Here is a 17055-nt window from a genome sequence, read left to right as displayed (position 1 = left end):
TAAATGGTGGCAGCAGCCTCCACTCTGTGGTTTATTTCTATTTCAATATTTATTTGCTTTATTTTCTCTTTAATTTCATTTCCGCTTCCATTTCAAACTCCCGTTTTGATCCCTGCTGCAATTAGCTGGGTTGTGGCTGCTCCAGAGGAAATCTGGGAAGCTTTTTGAGGATAAACATGGATGAGAGTCCCAACAGAGCAGCTGATTCACTCAGGAGCTCCCACAGGTCCTGCCCTGCACTGGGACCCAGGGAATGCCCTCTGTGGAGCTCTCCTGGCTCCAGTTAAATTATGGGGACACAAAGGATGGGATTTGACCTTGTGGGTATTCCAGAGGGCAAGAGAAAGCTGTGGGACAGCTCAGAAACCCTGGGCAGAGAGGAATTAAATTGGGCTGAGAAAAAACCGGTGGGGTTGGATGGGGGACGAGCTGCCCAGGATTTCCTGGGAAGCAAATAACCACTGGAAATCACAGTTCTCAGCTGAAAACAAGTGCCCCAGCACTAAGAGCTTTTCCCACCCCACAATTCAGGCACTTTTTGTGCCTGGCTGGAGCCAGCAGGAGATGTTGGTCTCTCTGGGATGGTGCGAGCAGGTGGCCAGGCAGGATCAAATCCAAGGGAATTCACATTTACCCGAGCCCAGGTTAATCTGAGGCCTCACTGATGAGGTTCTCCTGCCTTCACCAGCCCTATGGATGAGGTGCCAGCAAATCCTGAGAAACAGAATCCCAAAATTCTTGAGGAAAAGCCCTCCAAGGTCACCAATCCCCACCCTGTCCCCAGCCCAGAGCACTGAGTGTCATCTCACCTCCAGGGAAGGGACTCCAAAATTCCCTGCAATGCCACTCTCCTGCCTCCTTGCTCACCCTGGCTTGTGCCTGCCCCAAAACCAGCTGGATTAAAGGAAAACCGAAGAAGGGAACAAATCAGGCAGCTGCTTTGTGGGTGGGTTTTCCCAGCCCTCCCCCTGGGTACAGAGCGACCTTGGGGATGAGATTTGTCCAAAGTCACCACTGCAAAGCCAAGATGTCTTAAATGCAGGCTGACACTTTGCCTCACACCTACTGATGGTGAATCTGTGCCCCCAAAAGAGCAGCTCTGATGGAAGGAAGGCCTGGCAGCTCCTGGAGCTCCCTCTGCCACTTGCCCAGGTTCCCACATGGCTGCCATCACAACTGGAAATGTTCATCCAGCAGAGTGAGAATGACATCCTGTTAAAGGAGTGCCTTTTCCTGGCGGGGGGGACAAGGACAGCCCTGGAAAATGCACAGAATTCCTTGTTTGCAGGGTTTTCTGTGCCCAGACTGGAGAGCTGACGGTGCTCCCAGTTTCCAGTGTGGCCTCTTTCCCAGGTATTTCTGCAGGAATCCTGACAAGTGGCTTTGCTGGGGAAAAAAAAAAATCCTGAGAAAAACACTGCAGCATCTGCAGCCATGGCTCAACAACAGAAAACCCTGTTCTGAGATCCCAAGGAAAATTCCTACAAATGCAGGTCCATTCCCTGAGCTGGTGCTCGAGGCTCGTGCAGGGCTCTGTCCCATGAATCTGCACCCTGAGCATTCCCTCAGGCCAGCACCAAGTGACATGGCACAATCCCCCTGGCACAGCAGTGGGGAGCAGGGCCCTGTCACTGTGCTGGGACACATCCCAGCTTTTCCCAAAATTCCCAGCTTTTCCCAAAATTCCCAGCTTATTTTTCCTCAATTCCCAGCTTATTTTTCCACAATCCCCATATATTTTCCACCATTCCTGGCTGCAGCAATGCCATTAACAGGGCTGAGGGAGGGAGCTCCCAGCCAGGGGCACAGTTCCAGCAGGAACAGCCCCTGCTGCTCCCAGGTACCTTCACCTGGCAGCTCTGCAGGTGGGGAAAGCATCCCCCCCCTTCCATCCCCAATTCCTGAACACTCTCAGGGCAGAGCAGGGCACACCACGCTCCTGCCAGCAAAAGAAGAAATCCCATTGCACATTTCAGCTTCCCAATCCAGCCTGGAGAGCACCAGCAAGATCAAACTGCATTAGTACTGCAGGAGAAGGCACTGATGGATTTAGAGGGGGGAAAAAAAATTTCCCTCTCCATATAAGGGCTGTGAACATTTTCCCACTTAAGACAACGTGTGGGATCATATTCACAGACACAGAAATATGTTCTGTTCCCCGACACCCACGGGCCTGGAACACCAGGCTGAAGTGCTGGCAGGAATCAGAGCCATTTGTTAAGTACAAAAAATGTCTCACATAATTAGGGAACTGCTGAAAGCCACCAATTTAGTGCTCAGGCTGGAAAATGTAGGAATATTTCTTGGAACAACAGGCAGAGCTGCCTCCACGCCGCACACACAGCAAATACCTGGGGAGAAATCAAAGTGCAGCGAGGTTCCAGAGGATGGAAGCAGGATCTCCCCAGCTGGGAGGGCCATCAAAGCCCAGCTCCTGATTTCAGGGCTGGTTATGAAGGGAGTGCCCCCTTCCCAGGCTCATCCCTCCATTCCCAGCGTGGCTCCAGCACCATCCCAACCTGTCCCTCTGTCCAAGTGTCCTTCTGGCAGGGCCAAAACCACCTCCCAAACACGTCCCAGGGCTGAGGAACCCCTGCCCCAAAGACACTGGGAAGGGCAGCAGCGAAGGGAAGATGGAAGGTGGTGCTGGAAACAGAACTTGTGGGGGTGTCTGGATGGAGCTGATTTTTATACATTTGAGAAAAAAGCAGGAGAAGCAGAGATTGCTGGGGTTTGACCTGGGAAGAGCTGGAGCCAGAGCTCCTGGCAGCCACAGCTCAGCTCCTTGGCCCCCAGAGCCACCAAAGTCCCTCTGCCCAGAGCTCTGTCCCCTTCTGGCACCATCTCCTCAACCCCCAGTGGGGTTTGTGCCCTCCAAAGCCACCAAGGTGTCATTCCCCCAGAGCTGTAACACCTCCTGCCAGCACGTCCTTAACCCCCAGTGGGGTTTGTCCCTCACCAAAGCCATCATTGTCCCTCCTAAAGCCACCAAGGTCTGTCCCCACAGAGCCGTGTTCCCTCGTGGCAGCAGCTCTGAGCCCCGCGGGGTTTGTCCCCATAAAGCCACCAGGATCTGTCCTCCCAAAGCCACCAGGGTTTGTCCCCATAAAGCCACCAGGATCTGTCTCCATAAAATCACCAGGATCTGTCCCCCCAAAGCCACCAGAGTTTGTCCCCATAAAGCCACCAGGATCTGTCTCCATAAAATCACCAGGATCTGTCCCCATAAAGCCACCAGGGTCTGTCCCTCCAAAGCCACCAGCTCTGTCCCCCTGAAGCCATCAGGATCTGTCTCCCCAAAACCACCAGGGTCTGTCCCCCCAGATCCCCCAGCTGTGCCCCCCGAATCCCCCCAGCTGTCCCCCAGCCGTGTCCCCCGAATCCCCCAGCTGTGCCCCCTGAATCCCCCAGCCGTGCCCCCCGAATCCCCCAGCCGTGTCCCCTGAATCCCCCAGCCGTGCCCCCCGAATCCCCCAGCTGTGCCCCCCGAATCCCCCCAGCTGTCCCCCAGCCGTGCCCCCCGAATCCCCCAGCTGTGCCCCCCGAATCCCCCAGCCGTGCCCCCCGAATCCCCCCAGCCGTGCCCCAGCCGTGTCCCCCCGTGCGGCCCCGGCACCTCTGCAGAGCAGGGCTGGGTTCTGCAGCAGGGACGCCCAGCGCCGGCGCCGGCCCCGCTCGCGGCTCCGGCCGTGGCTCGCGTTGGGGCTGAAGCCGCTGCCCCGGCGCGTTCCCCGCGGGGGGAACTCGGGCACGCCGCCGTGCCCGTGCCCGTGCCCGTGCCATGCCATCGCTGCCCGGGCCCTGCCGCAGCGGGGCTGCCCCACAATCCAGGGCCGAGGCGGTCGCGGGGAGCCGAGGTCGGAATCCCGCTGGATCCAGCGCCGGGGCAGCTCCGGGCGCTGGCAGGAGCCGAGGGACGCTCTCGCCGCCCCGCCGCACGATCCCCGAGCTGCCGCCGCTGTCCGAAAGCTCCTCAGCGCCGGCTGTGACTGCCGGCGGGTCCTTTATTTCAATCCGAGATCCGCCAAGGACGTCTTCACACGGCAGGAGCGGTGCCTGGCGATGCACGTGATGCGGAGCCCAGCGCTGGATTCCCGGCCATGGGAATGTGCTCGGCACTCCCAGTCCCACCGCCGCTCCCTACATCCCGACACACGGGGCTGGATCCGCTCTGCGCTCCCCTTCGCCCGCCTCAGCCAAATTCGGGCTATTTCTGACTGGTTCCTAGCCTAGAGAAGGTTACATTCGCTCTCCGCAGGTTCTCTTGGCTCCAAGTCTCATTTCCAAATCTTTCTCCCAGAAAAATATTCGGGAAGAAAAAAAAAAAAAAAAGAAAAAAAAATGAAAAAGAAGCACCGTTTTCCTCCGATGAGCTTAAACTCCTGTGGCTCTAAAGTCATTCACTCCGGATCCAAGGGAACTAAAGGATGAGCAATGTTCTCCTCCTTATGATGAAAAAGAGCCTTCCTGAGCTTACAGCTTCTTTTCTTCTTTATTCACCAGAACCTGATCCATTAACACGGCATTCGCTCCCCCTTCGCAGAGCGCGGGGATTTAGGGCTCCTTTCCTCCCCTAATTTTGCACTTGGCTCCAGCCCTGCCGGCAGCAGCCTCTCCCCGGGGCTCTCCAGCCTCATCCCCAGCTGCCTCCAGCCATCCCTGCTCATCCCTCCACCTTCCTCCCTTCCCCAACTTCTCCGCAGCTCGCACCAGGAGGGGCGGCTCTGCCCAGTCAAACACGGAGGATTTCTCTGCTCTCGACAAATTGCTGCATTCCCAGGGAAAAAAAAAAAAAAAAAAAAAAAAATCCCAACCAAAAAAAACCCACCCAGCCCCGAGTTCTGCAAGCCTCGTCCTAGGATTTGATGCAATCTGCAAATGAGAGCCTACGGAAACCACGCTAAAATTAGAGGGAGCTGAGATGAAAACCAAGGACACATCGTGGCTCTTGGAAATCTTTAAATAGGGCTTGGTACCACCTCGAGGAGCTCGGGCTGCGCTGGGCTCGCATCCACCGAAATCCTTAATTGGGATTTTCGAGTGGCCCTGGATGTTCCTGGGACACCTCTCGGGGGCCGGGGCTGCGTTCCCCCACCCAGCTGTGTCCCAGCGGATTTTCCCGGTGCTGGTGATCAGCCCGGTGGATTCACACCCTGCAGGGGAGCAGCTCCTGCTGTACCTGCTCACAGAGCATCCCCAGCCCCTTCCCAGGCGGGGACAGCCGGGATGGGCAGCCCTGGAGCACGGCTGGGGATGGATGGAGCAGCCCTGGGGATGGAGCAGCCCCGGGGATGGAGCAGCCCCCGGGATGGAGCAGCCCCAGGGATGGAGCAGCCCCCGGGATGGAGCAGCCCCGGGATGGAGCAGCCCCCGGGATGGAGCAGCCCCTGGGATGGAGCAGCCCTGGGGATGGAGCAGCCCCCGGGATGGAGCCTCTGTTCCCCACCATGGGCAGGGCAGGGGGTGTCAGCTGGATTCCAGGAGGATAACATTCCCTGAATGCCCAGGAGGATAAAATTCAGCATTTCTGAAGCCCTGCTGTCCATCAGTCTCCCGTCCCTGATGCCAGGCCTCTCCCAGGTTTGCCCAGGCCCTGGGGACAGCACAGAGCTGGGGGTGGCTCAGGGGGGACTCTGGGGCCACCACCCAGCCCCAGCCATGCATTGCCATGTCCTGCTCTGTTTGGGATCCCTGGAGTCTCTGCTTTAGGATCAGCGCTCCCAGCAAAGCCTTGTCCAGATGCAAACCCCTCAGAGGTGATTAATCTGAATTTTTGGGGCTCTAGTGGTGCTGCTGCCTTGAAATATTCCAGGGACAGCGGCCAAGCTTCCTTTTAAAATGCTTTTTGTGGGATTTTAAACTTTAACCATTTTTAATGCATTGTGGGAAGCACTGAGGAATTCCTGCAGGTGCAGGGAGAGGGGAATTTGCTGCTGGGCAGGCAGCACCTTCCCAGGCATTCCAGCCCAGCTCTCTGCAGCGTTGGCTCCCGAGCTGCAGCTCCTCACATCCACCAGGCACCCAGGAATGGTTTTGTTACTCCAGCAACTGCTAAAATCAGTGCAATCTAACCCCCCCCCCCTTTTTAGGGATTTCACATCAGCTCTGTAACAGAAGCACAGAGCAAAGCTCCTCCTCCGTGAGGTAATTAAAAAAATAAAAACTGCTGCTGCTTTACCCAAGGAAAAGTTTTACAGGTGGAACACAGGCCAAGGTTAAAGTTCACAGGGACACCAAGGTAATGCGGCCCAGCAAGGCGCTGGATGATAAAACCCCGGAATTTCGGGATAACCACAGCAATTAACGGCGTTGGGAGGATGAGGAGCCCTCCTCTCACTGCGGCTGCAGCAGAGGATGCTCCGTGACCTCCCCGAGGGCCCCTTCCCGCTGCACACCCGCACCAAGGCGCCGGGAGCGCTCCCGAACACAGCTCAGGCTTTCCGAGAGGCACCGCTCGGCCCGATCGCGCCGGTTCCGAGCCCAGCTGCTCCCGCTCCTGCCCCGAGTCCCGCTACTTCCCCGGAGTGGCTGCAATCTGCGCCGCGAGGTTGCCATGGCGAGCATCCCTCCTTCCCTCCTTCCTCCCTCCTCCTCCTCCGCCAGGAGCTGAGCGAGCAGATGCGGAACAGCAGAACCCACCGGATTAAGTCACTGCTCTGCTCGTGGAGCGCTGGGGGAACCGCTCTGGATTTCAGCAGTTCCTAAGGATTATTGCCACTCGAACACCTGAGGTTAGAGCCACCAGCCAACGGCACGTGGCCGGCGTTTTCAGCCGGGAATCACGCATGGACAGGAGCGAAGGGAAGGGATGTAGATGGAGTGAGGGGCACGGCAAAAATACCCATCGGACCGTTTCTATTTCCCAAACCCCAAGGAACTTCCAGCAGGGCTCTCCTGCCCGTGACTCTCCCTGGCCCAGAGAACACGAGCAAAGCCAGCTCGGTGCCCTCGGTACTCGCTGTCCCTCGGCAGCGACACGGGCACGGGCACGGGGGATGCGGGCTCGGGGCACCACGGCCCTGCCCAGCCTCCCCCAGACCCCAGCGCGGGGTGAGCCGGTGCCCCCAGAGCCCGGGCACGCAGCTGGTGCAGCAGGGCAAACGGGCCGGGCAAACGGGCCGGACACCAACCGGGCCGGACACCAAGCGGGCCGGTGCCGGCCGGGGATGCAGCGGCAGCGCCACGCGGGACCGCGGGAGGCGGCGATGTCCCTGCGCGGAGGGAGGGAACGAGGGAGGGAGGGAAGGAGGGAGGGAAGGAGCCTCCTCGGCACCTCCCCGCGCCTCCACCGGCGCTGCGAAGGGCGCAGAATTTTCCAGGAGCTGCGCCGAGCCCGACCCCCGCGCAGGCAGGTGCTGGCACAGCCCGGGCCGTCACGGCGCCGCGGGGGCTGCGCGGGGGCGGCGGCGCGGAGCGGGCCCGGCTGCGCGCACCGAGCGCGCCCCGCGCTCCTTTGTCCTCGGCGGAGCCGCCCCGCGCTCCCTCCCGCGCCCGGGGGCGGGGGCGGCCCGGGCATCCCCGGGGCTGCGCGCCCGCCCCGGCCCCGTTCCCGCGTACTCACGGTGCAGGCGGGAGCGCGCGTCCATGCGCGGCCGAGCCGCGGTGCGGGGGCTGCGCGGGCGCCGCCGGGGGCTGCCCGCGGCTGTCCCGCCGCCCGCCCCGCCGCGCCGCGGAGCCCAGGGCCGGGCCCGCTCCGCCTCCGCGGGCGGCGCCCAGACACAAAGCGGCGGCGGCGGCGGCGGCGGCGGGGCGGGTCCGGTCCCGCTGCGCGCCCGCGCTGCGCTCCGCGGCGGCGCAGGGGCGGTGCGGGGGGGCGGGACGCGGCCGCGCCCCCCCCCGGGGCGGTGCGGAGCGGAGGATGCGGGGCGGGGGATGCGGGGCGGGGGATGCCGTGTGCGGTGCGCGGGGGATGCGCTGCGGGCAGGTGCGGCGCGGAGCGGTGCGCGCAGGCGGTGCCGCCATCCCCGCCCGTCCCTTCCCGTCCCTGTCCCGACGGGGCGTCCCGCGAGAGGAGCATCCCCGGCCCCCAACCACGGCCCCGGAGCATCCCCGGCCCTCAACCACGGCCCCGGAGCATCCCCCGGCCCCCAACCACGGCCCCGGAGCATCCCCCGGCCCCCAGGCACGGCCCCGGACAGCCCCCGGCCGCCGCATCGCCCCTTTGCCCCGGCAGGAGCCTTTCCGCGCCCGGGCCAAGGTGCGGGAAGGGGCTCGCAGCCTCCCGGGAGCTCCGCGGGCAGTGCTGGGGACAGCTCGGTGTCCCCTGCGGGCTGCGGTGTCGCAGGCCACGGGCTCAAAGAGCGGGGGTCACGGGGAACACCCGGCGGGGGCATCGTGCCCGGGGTGAGGCTGCCCTGGGTGTCCTGGGTGCCCTCCATCCCCGGGAGCATCACCCGCTGTGGCACAGAGCAGGACAGGACACAGCCGTGCCTGTCCCACCCTGTCCCTGTGTGTGACCTGGAGCGATCCCGGGATCCCTCCGGGGCTCATGGAAACACTGAACGCCTGGGGTTGGGAGTGACCTTAAAGCTCAGCTCGTTCCACCCCTGCCCTGGCAGGGACACCTCTCAGCACATCACCGTCCCCGGGCTGGGCTCCTGCAGCCGCTCCGGTGCTCCCCAGAGCGGCGGTGGCAGCGGCAACTCCTGCAGCTGCTCAGCTGGTTCCCAACGGCAGCAAAGCCAGCGCTGCTCCTGCCGTGTCCCATCCTGGGGCTCTGGGGCAGCCACTGCCACCCAGGGGCGCTGGCAGGCCTGGCAGTGACACGGGATGGCCATGGTGACACGGTGGCTCCACAGCTGTGTGCTGGGGGAGGTCAGCACCTCGCTCTCCCCGCTCTGTGCCGTCTGCCTGGCCGCAGGGATCGAGGAGGGAGGGTCACAGCAGGGTTTATCCAGCAGTGAGCCCCCCACCCTGCTCCACGGGGATCATCCCTGGCACTGATGGCCTCTCCTCTGCCTGTTGCTGGCGGAGGAATTCCTGCTCTGGGGATGCTCCCAGTTTCTCCCACTCTCCATCTCTGAGTGGGAAGTTAAATTAGGCCTGGAAAATTTCCACCAGCATTTTTGCAGTGCTCAAAGCTCACATCCCCTGGTTTGATGGTGCCCAGAGCAGCTGGGGCTGCCCCTGGATCCCTGGCAGTGCCCAAGGCCAGGCTGGACACTGGGGCTGGACATTGGGACAGTGGGAGGTGTCCCTGCCATGGCAGGGGTGGCACTGGCTGGGATTTAAGGTCCCTTCTCACCCAATCCAGTGATTCTGATCCCAGGGGTGACATGGGGAGTGTCCATTGTCAGCTAGGACAGGGACAGTTTGTGATGGGTGATGGAAATTTGTCTCCAGGAGACCCACAGTAGCACGAGATAGGAATCTTTTGTTACAGCTGAGAGTTCTTTCCTTTCCTGATGTTCCTGAAAAGAACCAAGATTCTGAAGGGCACAAAGGAGCTGGAAAACCCCTGGAAGAGCTGAGTCCTTAATGAGAAAATAGAGACTTTCTTCCCTGATAAGGAAAGTGTGGAGAGGGAGGAACACAGGGATGTGCCAGGGGGAGGTGGGAACCAAACCCCAAGCCAGGAGCTGGGAAGGACAAGGCAGGAGCTGTGGAACTGAAATCCTCAATTCCCATCAGCTCACAGCAGTTCCACAGTGTTCCACCGGCTCCAGCAGAGGCAGGAAAAGCAAGGCCAGCAAAGAGCAGGCCAGAATAGAGAGAAATGTGAATGCCAGCACATCCCTGAGCTCTGCTGGGGCACAGCTCCAGCTGGTCAGTGGAACAAGTCCCTAGGCTGGGCTTTGCCACTGCTCTTCCATGCATTTCCCCTGCTAAGCTCCTGTAAAAAAAATCCCTTTCCTGCTGTGGGCCTGGCTAAGGCAAGTTTAGAATATTGATTTGGAATATTTTAGCAAATTTCCCAGGAAAGCTGGATGTGTTCCTAGCAGTGCTCTGCAGGTTTGGGCTCAGAAGGGTCTGGTCAAATCCAGCTGGGAAGATGAGGGGTAAATCAAAGCAGCACAGAGATAACCCTGAAATAAAGATATTTTTATTGCCCATTTTTTAAAAGTCTGGACTACAGAGAGAAGGAACAGTTTTAAGGACTCAACTCTTTCTGTTCAATAAAAGGTGGAGCTGCACAGCCTTGAACATTTTCCCTTTAGAATTCCCAATATATATTTTCCCCTCTGGTTTCACTGCTTGAAGTTTTCCCAGACAAAGCTGATCTCCCTTTCTGGAGCCTCTCACTGTGGGGCTGAGAGGAGGGGACGAGGCCCTGGTGCCACAGACACGGGGGACATTGAGGTCACCCTCTGTGGATGGTGACAGAGTCCAGCTGGGAGCTGGGAGAGGGTGACAGTGCTGGGCAGGAGGGACCTGGCAGGCTCTGCCCAAATGGTCCACGAGTTTGGGAATTTTCATCGAGGCAGAATTCAGGAGATGAAAAACGAGGGTGGGAAAGGAAGGAAAATCTTCACGGAAACCCAAAAAGCAGCTGGGTGCTGCCTTCCCTCCTCATCCCCAGTGTGCAACCGATGGATAATTGTCACTGTCCATGAGGAGCTGCTGGAGCTGTTCCATCAGCATGACACTGGCATAACTTGGGATATTTACATCCCTGCACTGAAGGTAGTGTGGGAAAAAGTTCATTTTTCTGGAGCGATGACATCATCAGGCTGGACCTGCAAAAATGGTAACTCTTAAAACTGGAACAACGAATTTCTTCTTTTAACACTGAAATTATTCCGTTTCTATCCTCTGGAAGCACTTTAAAAACCTGTTATAAAATATAGCAGCCAGGGAGATGAGGCTGCTGCCTGTTCCCTCTCTCATCAGAAGGACAAAGGAATTCGGGAGAGGAGCTGGGATGATCCCGATCTCCTGCTCTGGGATGTGCCCTGGGACAGAGGGAGGTGGCTCTGCTGCAATGGGACGAGCTTTAGGGTCCTTCTGACCAAACCAGCCTGGGATTCCGTGATTTCACGAGTGTCCTGGGAGCCACTGGGCTGTCCAGTGCTGGCCACAGGGCTCAGGAATGTTATCAGGAGAATCCCTGGTCCAATTCCCATTTTTGAGTTCCTGGCGATCGGGTGGCGCACAGAGCCCTCCCCTCCTATTTCAGCTCCTGGAGCTCTCCAGGCCTACAAGAAGAGTTCAAATCCCAGTTTCCAGCCCCAGGGTTCCCTGGCAGCCCCCCCAGGCCGGGCAGGGCTCTGGCAGCCGGGGCTGGGGTGTGAAGAGCAGCTGAAGGTCACTGCCGGCCGCGCTGCTCTGCTGCAGAGGCTGCTGCTGCTGCCGGGCTGGCAGAGCCGGGCTGGCAGAGCCGGGCTGGCAGAGCCGGGGCTCTCGCAGCCTCTCTCCGCAGCTCCCAGCTCGCAGCTCGCAGCCCAGGCACGGCGATTCCCTTCCCTCCCCGCTGCAGTGGCTCCGCAGCCGCCCGTGGCAAACCGCGCTGCAGCAGGAGCAGAGCCTGGCCGGGCTGCGCTGCTCTGTCCATCCCCGTCTCACTGCCTTCCACCTTGGAGGGACCACGGGAACTTCCTCTGCCTCTCCAAGGGAAACCCGGGCCCTGCGGTGAGCTGGGAGAGAGGGGGAGCAACTCTGGGCAGCTTCCGGACCTGCAGCACTGCCAGTCCCAATGGGAAAACAGGGAAAACAGGGACGGACAGTCCCAAAGGGAAAACAGGGAAAACAGGGATGGACAATCCCAGAGGGAAATCAGGGATGGACAATCCCAAAGGGAAAACAGGGAAATCAGGGAGAACAGGGATGGACAATCCCAAAGGGAAATCAGGGATGGACAGTCCCAAAGGGAAAACAGGGAAAACAGGGACGGACAATCCCAAAGGGAAATAAAGGTTGGACAATCACAAAGGGAAATCAGGGATGGACAATCCCAGAGGGAAAACAGGGATGGACAATCCCAAAGGGAAAACAGGGAAATCAGGGATGGACAATCCCAAAGGGAAATCAGGGATGGACAATCCCAGCAGCTCCCAGCCCCACAGCACTGCCAGTCCCAAAGGGAAAACCGGGATGGGCAATCCTGGCAGGTCCCAGCCCCACAGCACTGCCAGTCCCAAAGGGAAAACAGGGAAATCAGGGATGGACAATCCTAATGGGAAAGGGAAAACAGGGATGGATAATCCTAATGGGAAAGGGAAAACAGGGATGACAATCCCGGGCAGCTCCCAGCACAGCCAGTCCCAAAGGGAAAGGGAAATCAGGGATGGACAATCCCAATAGGAAAGGGAGAACAGGGATGGACAATCGTGGGGAGGTCCCAGCCCCACAGCACAGCCAGTCCCAAAGGGAAAGCAGGGATGGACAATCCCAATGGGAAAGGGAAAGCAGGGATGGACAATCTCAGAGGGAAAGGGAAACCAGGGACGAATAATCCCCTGTGCCAGATGTGGGCTGCTGTGGCCGTGGCAGGGACAGTGCCTGGCTCTGCTGGGGTTTGTGCCCGGCCATGGATGCAGCTCCGTGGGTTTTTGAGGGTCCGGAACACCTTCAAGGTCCCTCCCCACCGTTCCGGGGCTCCTCCGGTGTGCGGGGAGGAACCGCTGGCGCAGGAACGGCACCAAGGACAGCTCCAGAGCCCGGGAACATCCTGGGGCAAACTTCCCTCTCCAGGAGATCCCCACGGGCCGACATTTCCCATTTGGGGTTTCCCTCGCCCAGCTGGAGCGTTGGAGGTTGGTGTGGGCAGCTCCTGGCCCCGATCCCGCAGCTCCCAGCCCATCCCAAGGGCCCCATCCCGCTGGGTTTGGAGCCTGCAGGATCAGAAACTGAGCAAACTCCCGGTTTTTGGGCTATTACCCTCTTAGCATTTAAAAATAGAGCTGTTACTAAGCAATGGCAGCGAGGAGAAAGCCAAGCCTACCGAGGAGCATTCCTGGGAACAGGTATTTTTCCCACCCAAGCGCTGTAAACACTGTGGGATGAGGAATTGTGAATCAGAGCCTCCCATGCCCGCTGCTGCTCTCCCATCACCCCCAAAACCAGCAGCAAAATCAGGAGATGTTTGTTTTCCCTCTGCCTTGGTTTGCAGGTCAGGTTTTCCAGATTTTCCACACATCTTCCCCAAAAAAAAAAAAAAAAAGGAAAATAGGTGGGATGATATTGTCATGGGGTGGGGAACCATGGGGGCAAGAGCTGCAGGATCAATATCCCTGGACAGAGCCCAGAGCAGCACTGGCAGACAAGGGAAATTTATGGAATTAATAAAAAGATGGACTGAAATTGGAAAGATAGCTGTAATTTTCCTACATGGGGTTCAAATCCTTGTTAGCTCCAGAAGCTGTCCTGAATCCCTCATGGATTTGTGGCAGCAGGAATTTTTGCAGTGGGTTTTTGGGAGTGGATTTGGGATAAAGCCTCTTCTCACAGGGTTAGAATAGGGCTGAAATTCTCATTAAATACAAGAATTGACATTTTCAATTAAGCAAGAGGAAGAAAGCAGCAGAGAATTGATAGGCCTGCTCCAGAAAATGGGGAAAACGTCATAAAAAATGGGCAGATGCAGCTGGAGAAGCCTGGGTATTAAAAACCCCACTCATACATTGAAATGATCCAGAGGAATGATGGATCTGTCCCTACCCCAGGCTCTTTTGTGTCAAAATAATCAGGAATGCAGCAGAGGAGAGGCAGAGCTTGGCTTTCCCCACTTTTGTGGGGATGCTTCCCAGCTTTTGTGTGGGATGGGGAGCTCTTTCCTGTCACCCTGATTTTTGAAGATTTTCTAAGCCTTCTGATGTTTATGTTCTTATAACAAACTTTCTCACACACTTTCTGTAAATAGCTTATTGTTTTTACATTCTTTAATGGGGGAGAAATTTGATGGACTGTTGGTTTGTCCAGGGTCATTGGAGAGGTGGCACTGTCACCCTCCAATCCACTGTCACTTTTGGAAATCTATAAATGTTGGAGTCAGAAAATAAACTTCCCTTTTTACCCTGAGAAGAGCAGTGTGTGCACATTGTGTTGTGTCCTGTAGTGACACTTTCCCAGTTTGGCCAAAGCAAAACCTGTTTAATTCCCCCACAAAGTGACTAAAACACGTTTTCCTCCATCAATGCTCCTGACTTCTTCCACACCCCAAATCCAGCAGCGGAGTTGATGGAGCAGCTGGGAGGAGCACCCTGCCTCCTCCTCCGCCCCAGTTAAAGTTTCTGTGCTCAGATGCTGCAGTTCAAGGCTTGAACTCCGTGATCCTGGAGGTCTTTTCCACCCCAAAGAACTCCCTGATCCTGCCTTTCTCTCCGACTGCCTTTGCTGAATTTTTCATTGCCCTGGCAGGGCTCCGGAGCTGCTGGCAGGGTTGGGGTTGGATTGTGGGATGTGGCTGCTCCCTGCATGGCCAGAGAGCCCCAGGAGCCCTTCCCACAGCCAGGAAAGGCTTTGGTGGGATCCCCATCTCCCTGGGCTCCATCCAGGCGGCTGCTGTGCTCCCCTTCCTCACGCTCCCTGCATTTTCCTTTCCCCCTCCACAGAGGACTCAGCCCTCCATAATTTATAGCCAACCTTTCCTGTCCATGCTCTAGGACAGACACTGCAAAAAAAAAAAAAAACCCTAAAAAATTTATTTTCTGCAGGAAGAAATAGCAAGTGGCTGTGGAAGGATCTGGTGCCTGCATCAGCTGCTCCCTGTTCATCAGCTGGCACGGGGGATGCTCCGAGCCAAGGCAGGGGAGCACCAGGAGTGGGAGCCACCACTTCCCCCTCCTTTTCTGCTCATCCAGCCCTTGCACAGCATTCCAGCCTCTCTCAGGGAGGGAATCCCTCAGTTAGGGGGTGAATCCCGTGGGGCTCCAGTGAGGCTCCCCCGTTCCACCCTGCTGGGATTGAGGGGGATCCTGCGTGGGCAGGGCACAGCCTTCCCACGGGGAATGTCCCAAAATTCCATCTCCACGTGGCAGAATCACAGAATCCTGGATGGATTTCTGGTGGGACATCCCGTCCCACCCCTGCCATGGCAGGGACACCTCCCACTGTCCCAGGGTGTCCCAGTGTCCAGCCTGGCCTTGGGCACTGCAGGGATGCAGGGACAGCCACAGCAAATCTGGGAATTCCAACCCTCCCCAAGAACAATTCCCAATTCCCAGTCTCCCATCCATCCCTGCCCTCTGGCCGTGGGAGCCATTCCCTGTGTGCTGTCCCTCCATCCTTGTCCCCAGTCCCTCTGCAGCTCTCCTGGAGCCCCTTTAGGAGCTGAATCTCCAAAACTCCAAAGCAAAGGGACCTAGGACACATTTGGAGGAGGAGGATTTGTTTCCCAACACATGAAAGTGCATAAAATGCCTTTTCAATCCCATTTCTTTAGCATGGAGAGAGCAGGAGCTGCCCAGAGCAGAGGATCCCTGTGGGCTGAGGAGCAGGAGATTCCCAGCAGGATCTGCCCAGGCCACAGCTCCTGCAGTGGGATGTGATCCATGCCCAGGATGCCTCTGCTTGTTTCTCGCTGCTGGAGGAGCTGCAGGGAATGGGTTTGTTAAAATTCAGCTCAGCCCATCCTCCCTGACAACCGAGGCAGCCAGGGGAGGCTGGGAGAGCTCCACGCCGCTGAATCACCCGGCTCTCCTGCAGGAGAGACTCCTTCCTTCCCCTGGAGCCGCAGGGACAGGGACAGGGACAGGGACAGCAGCGCCTCCGAGGTGCCACAGCAGGGCAAGGTGTGGGTTCCTGCCCTTTCCCTCCCCAGTCCCGCCAAGGCAGTGGCTGCGTGGGATTCCTCCCATCCCTGCTGGGACAGGCCAAGGGCAAGGTTTGGCTCCAAGCGCCTTGGAAGGAGTTGGAGCAGCAATTCCCTCCAGGAGACCATGGCTGGGAAAGGTGGGATGGTCCATGGTGGGGAGGATGGGATGCACAGGGATAAAGGTGTGGCTCTGCTCCAGCTCCACATCCCTGGAATGCCCCAGGCCACCTTGGAGCAGCCTGGGACACTGGGAGGCATCCCTGCCATGGCAGGGCTGGGACAAGATCAGCTTTAATGTCCTTCCCAGTCCTTCCCATTCTGGGATCCCAGCAGTGCTTCCCAAGACCATCATTGGGAAGGCTGGAGTGTTTCACATTTTCCATGCTGAACAATTCTTTGATCTCAGTGGGCTGGTTGTGTGAGAACATCCAAGGAAAACCCATGGCTTAGCAAACAAACATATGGAAAGAAGGGTTTGGACAAGTTTTTCCTGATTAATTACATTTACTTATTTCTTTCCAGCCTCTCTGGTTTCCTTATGGATTCAAGAGGTGCTGATGAGGCAAAAAGCACTGGGGAAGGAGCTGGAACTTGCACGAGGTGCTGCTTGCTCCTGAGGAAGGAGGATGGAGGGTGGCCTAGGGTGGTGTGCCCAGGGATGCTCTGGAACCCAAAGCCATAAAGGCTGGGAATGGGATGAAGCACCCGGCCCTTGGCTCGGTGTAAATCCATTATCTCATCCTGGCCCAAAAATAACCACTCCAAATTATTCCGAGCTCTGCACAGGCTTCTGCTTCCTCCTCACACTTAGTCATAAACCCTTTAATCAATATTAATGTTGTCAGCCCAGGCACGTTCTGCCTGGTGCAGAGCAGCCCAGCACGGAGCTGCTCTCCAGGGAAGTGTGGATCCTGCCTGGGTGGAGAGTGTGGGGCTGCTCCCGGCCCCACTGCCTTGGGAAAAGCTCCTTTCCCCTTCCCTTGGCTCTGCCCCACAGTGATTGTGTCACACAGCACTGGGACACCTCTCCCCCTCCCTCATGGCAGAGAATCCAGAGTGTCGCCCTGATTTTTGAAGATTTTTTTAAGAATTTCTAAGATTTTTTTAAGCCTTCTGATGTTTGCATTCTTGAGACGCACTGCTTGTAAATAACTTATTGTTTTGCATTCTTTTATAAAATAAGAGAAATTTGATGGACTTTTGGTTTGTCCAGTGTCATTGAAGAGGTGGCACTGTCACCCTGCAATCCATTGTCACTTGTGGAAATCTATAAATGTTGGGGTCAGAAAATAAACTTCCCTTTTTACCCTGAGAGCAGCAGTGCGTGCATTTCGTGTTATTTCATGTCCTGTAGTGACACAGAG

General features: G+C 57.7%; 1 protein-coding gene across 5 annotated transcripts in view; it reads right to left on the bottom strand.

Annotated features, from left to right (window-relative positions):
- Positions 1–7689, bottom strand: part of LRRC7 (leucine rich repeat containing 7) — a 103033-nt gene extending 95344 nt beyond the window's left edge. For all 5 annotated transcript variants that reach the window (XR_012581231.1, XM_074545559.1, XM_074545557.1 and 2 more), the window contains exons 1-2: positions 7562–7689; positions 3617–4289 (exon numbers count right to left, since the gene is read on the bottom strand). Coding sequence is in view for 4 of the 5 variants with exons in the window: in XM_074545559.1 (XP_074401660.1) it covers positions 3617–3788 (172 nt within the window). In the remaining variant the exon portion in view is untranslated. The remainder of the gene's footprint in view (positions 1–3616; positions 4290–7561) is intronic.
- Between the last annotated feature and the right edge of the window lie 9366 nt (positions 7690–17055).

The sequence above is a fragment of the Zonotrichia albicollis genome, chromosome 8, assembly GCF_047830755.1.
Source record: "Zonotrichia albicollis isolate bZonAlb1 chromosome 8, bZonAlb1.hap1, whole genome shotgun sequence".
NCBI classification, from domain to species: Eukaryota; Metazoa; Chordata; class Aves; order Passeriformes; family Passerellidae; genus Zonotrichia; species Zonotrichia albicollis.
This window is presented reverse-complemented; position numbering and strand designations above follow the sequence as displayed.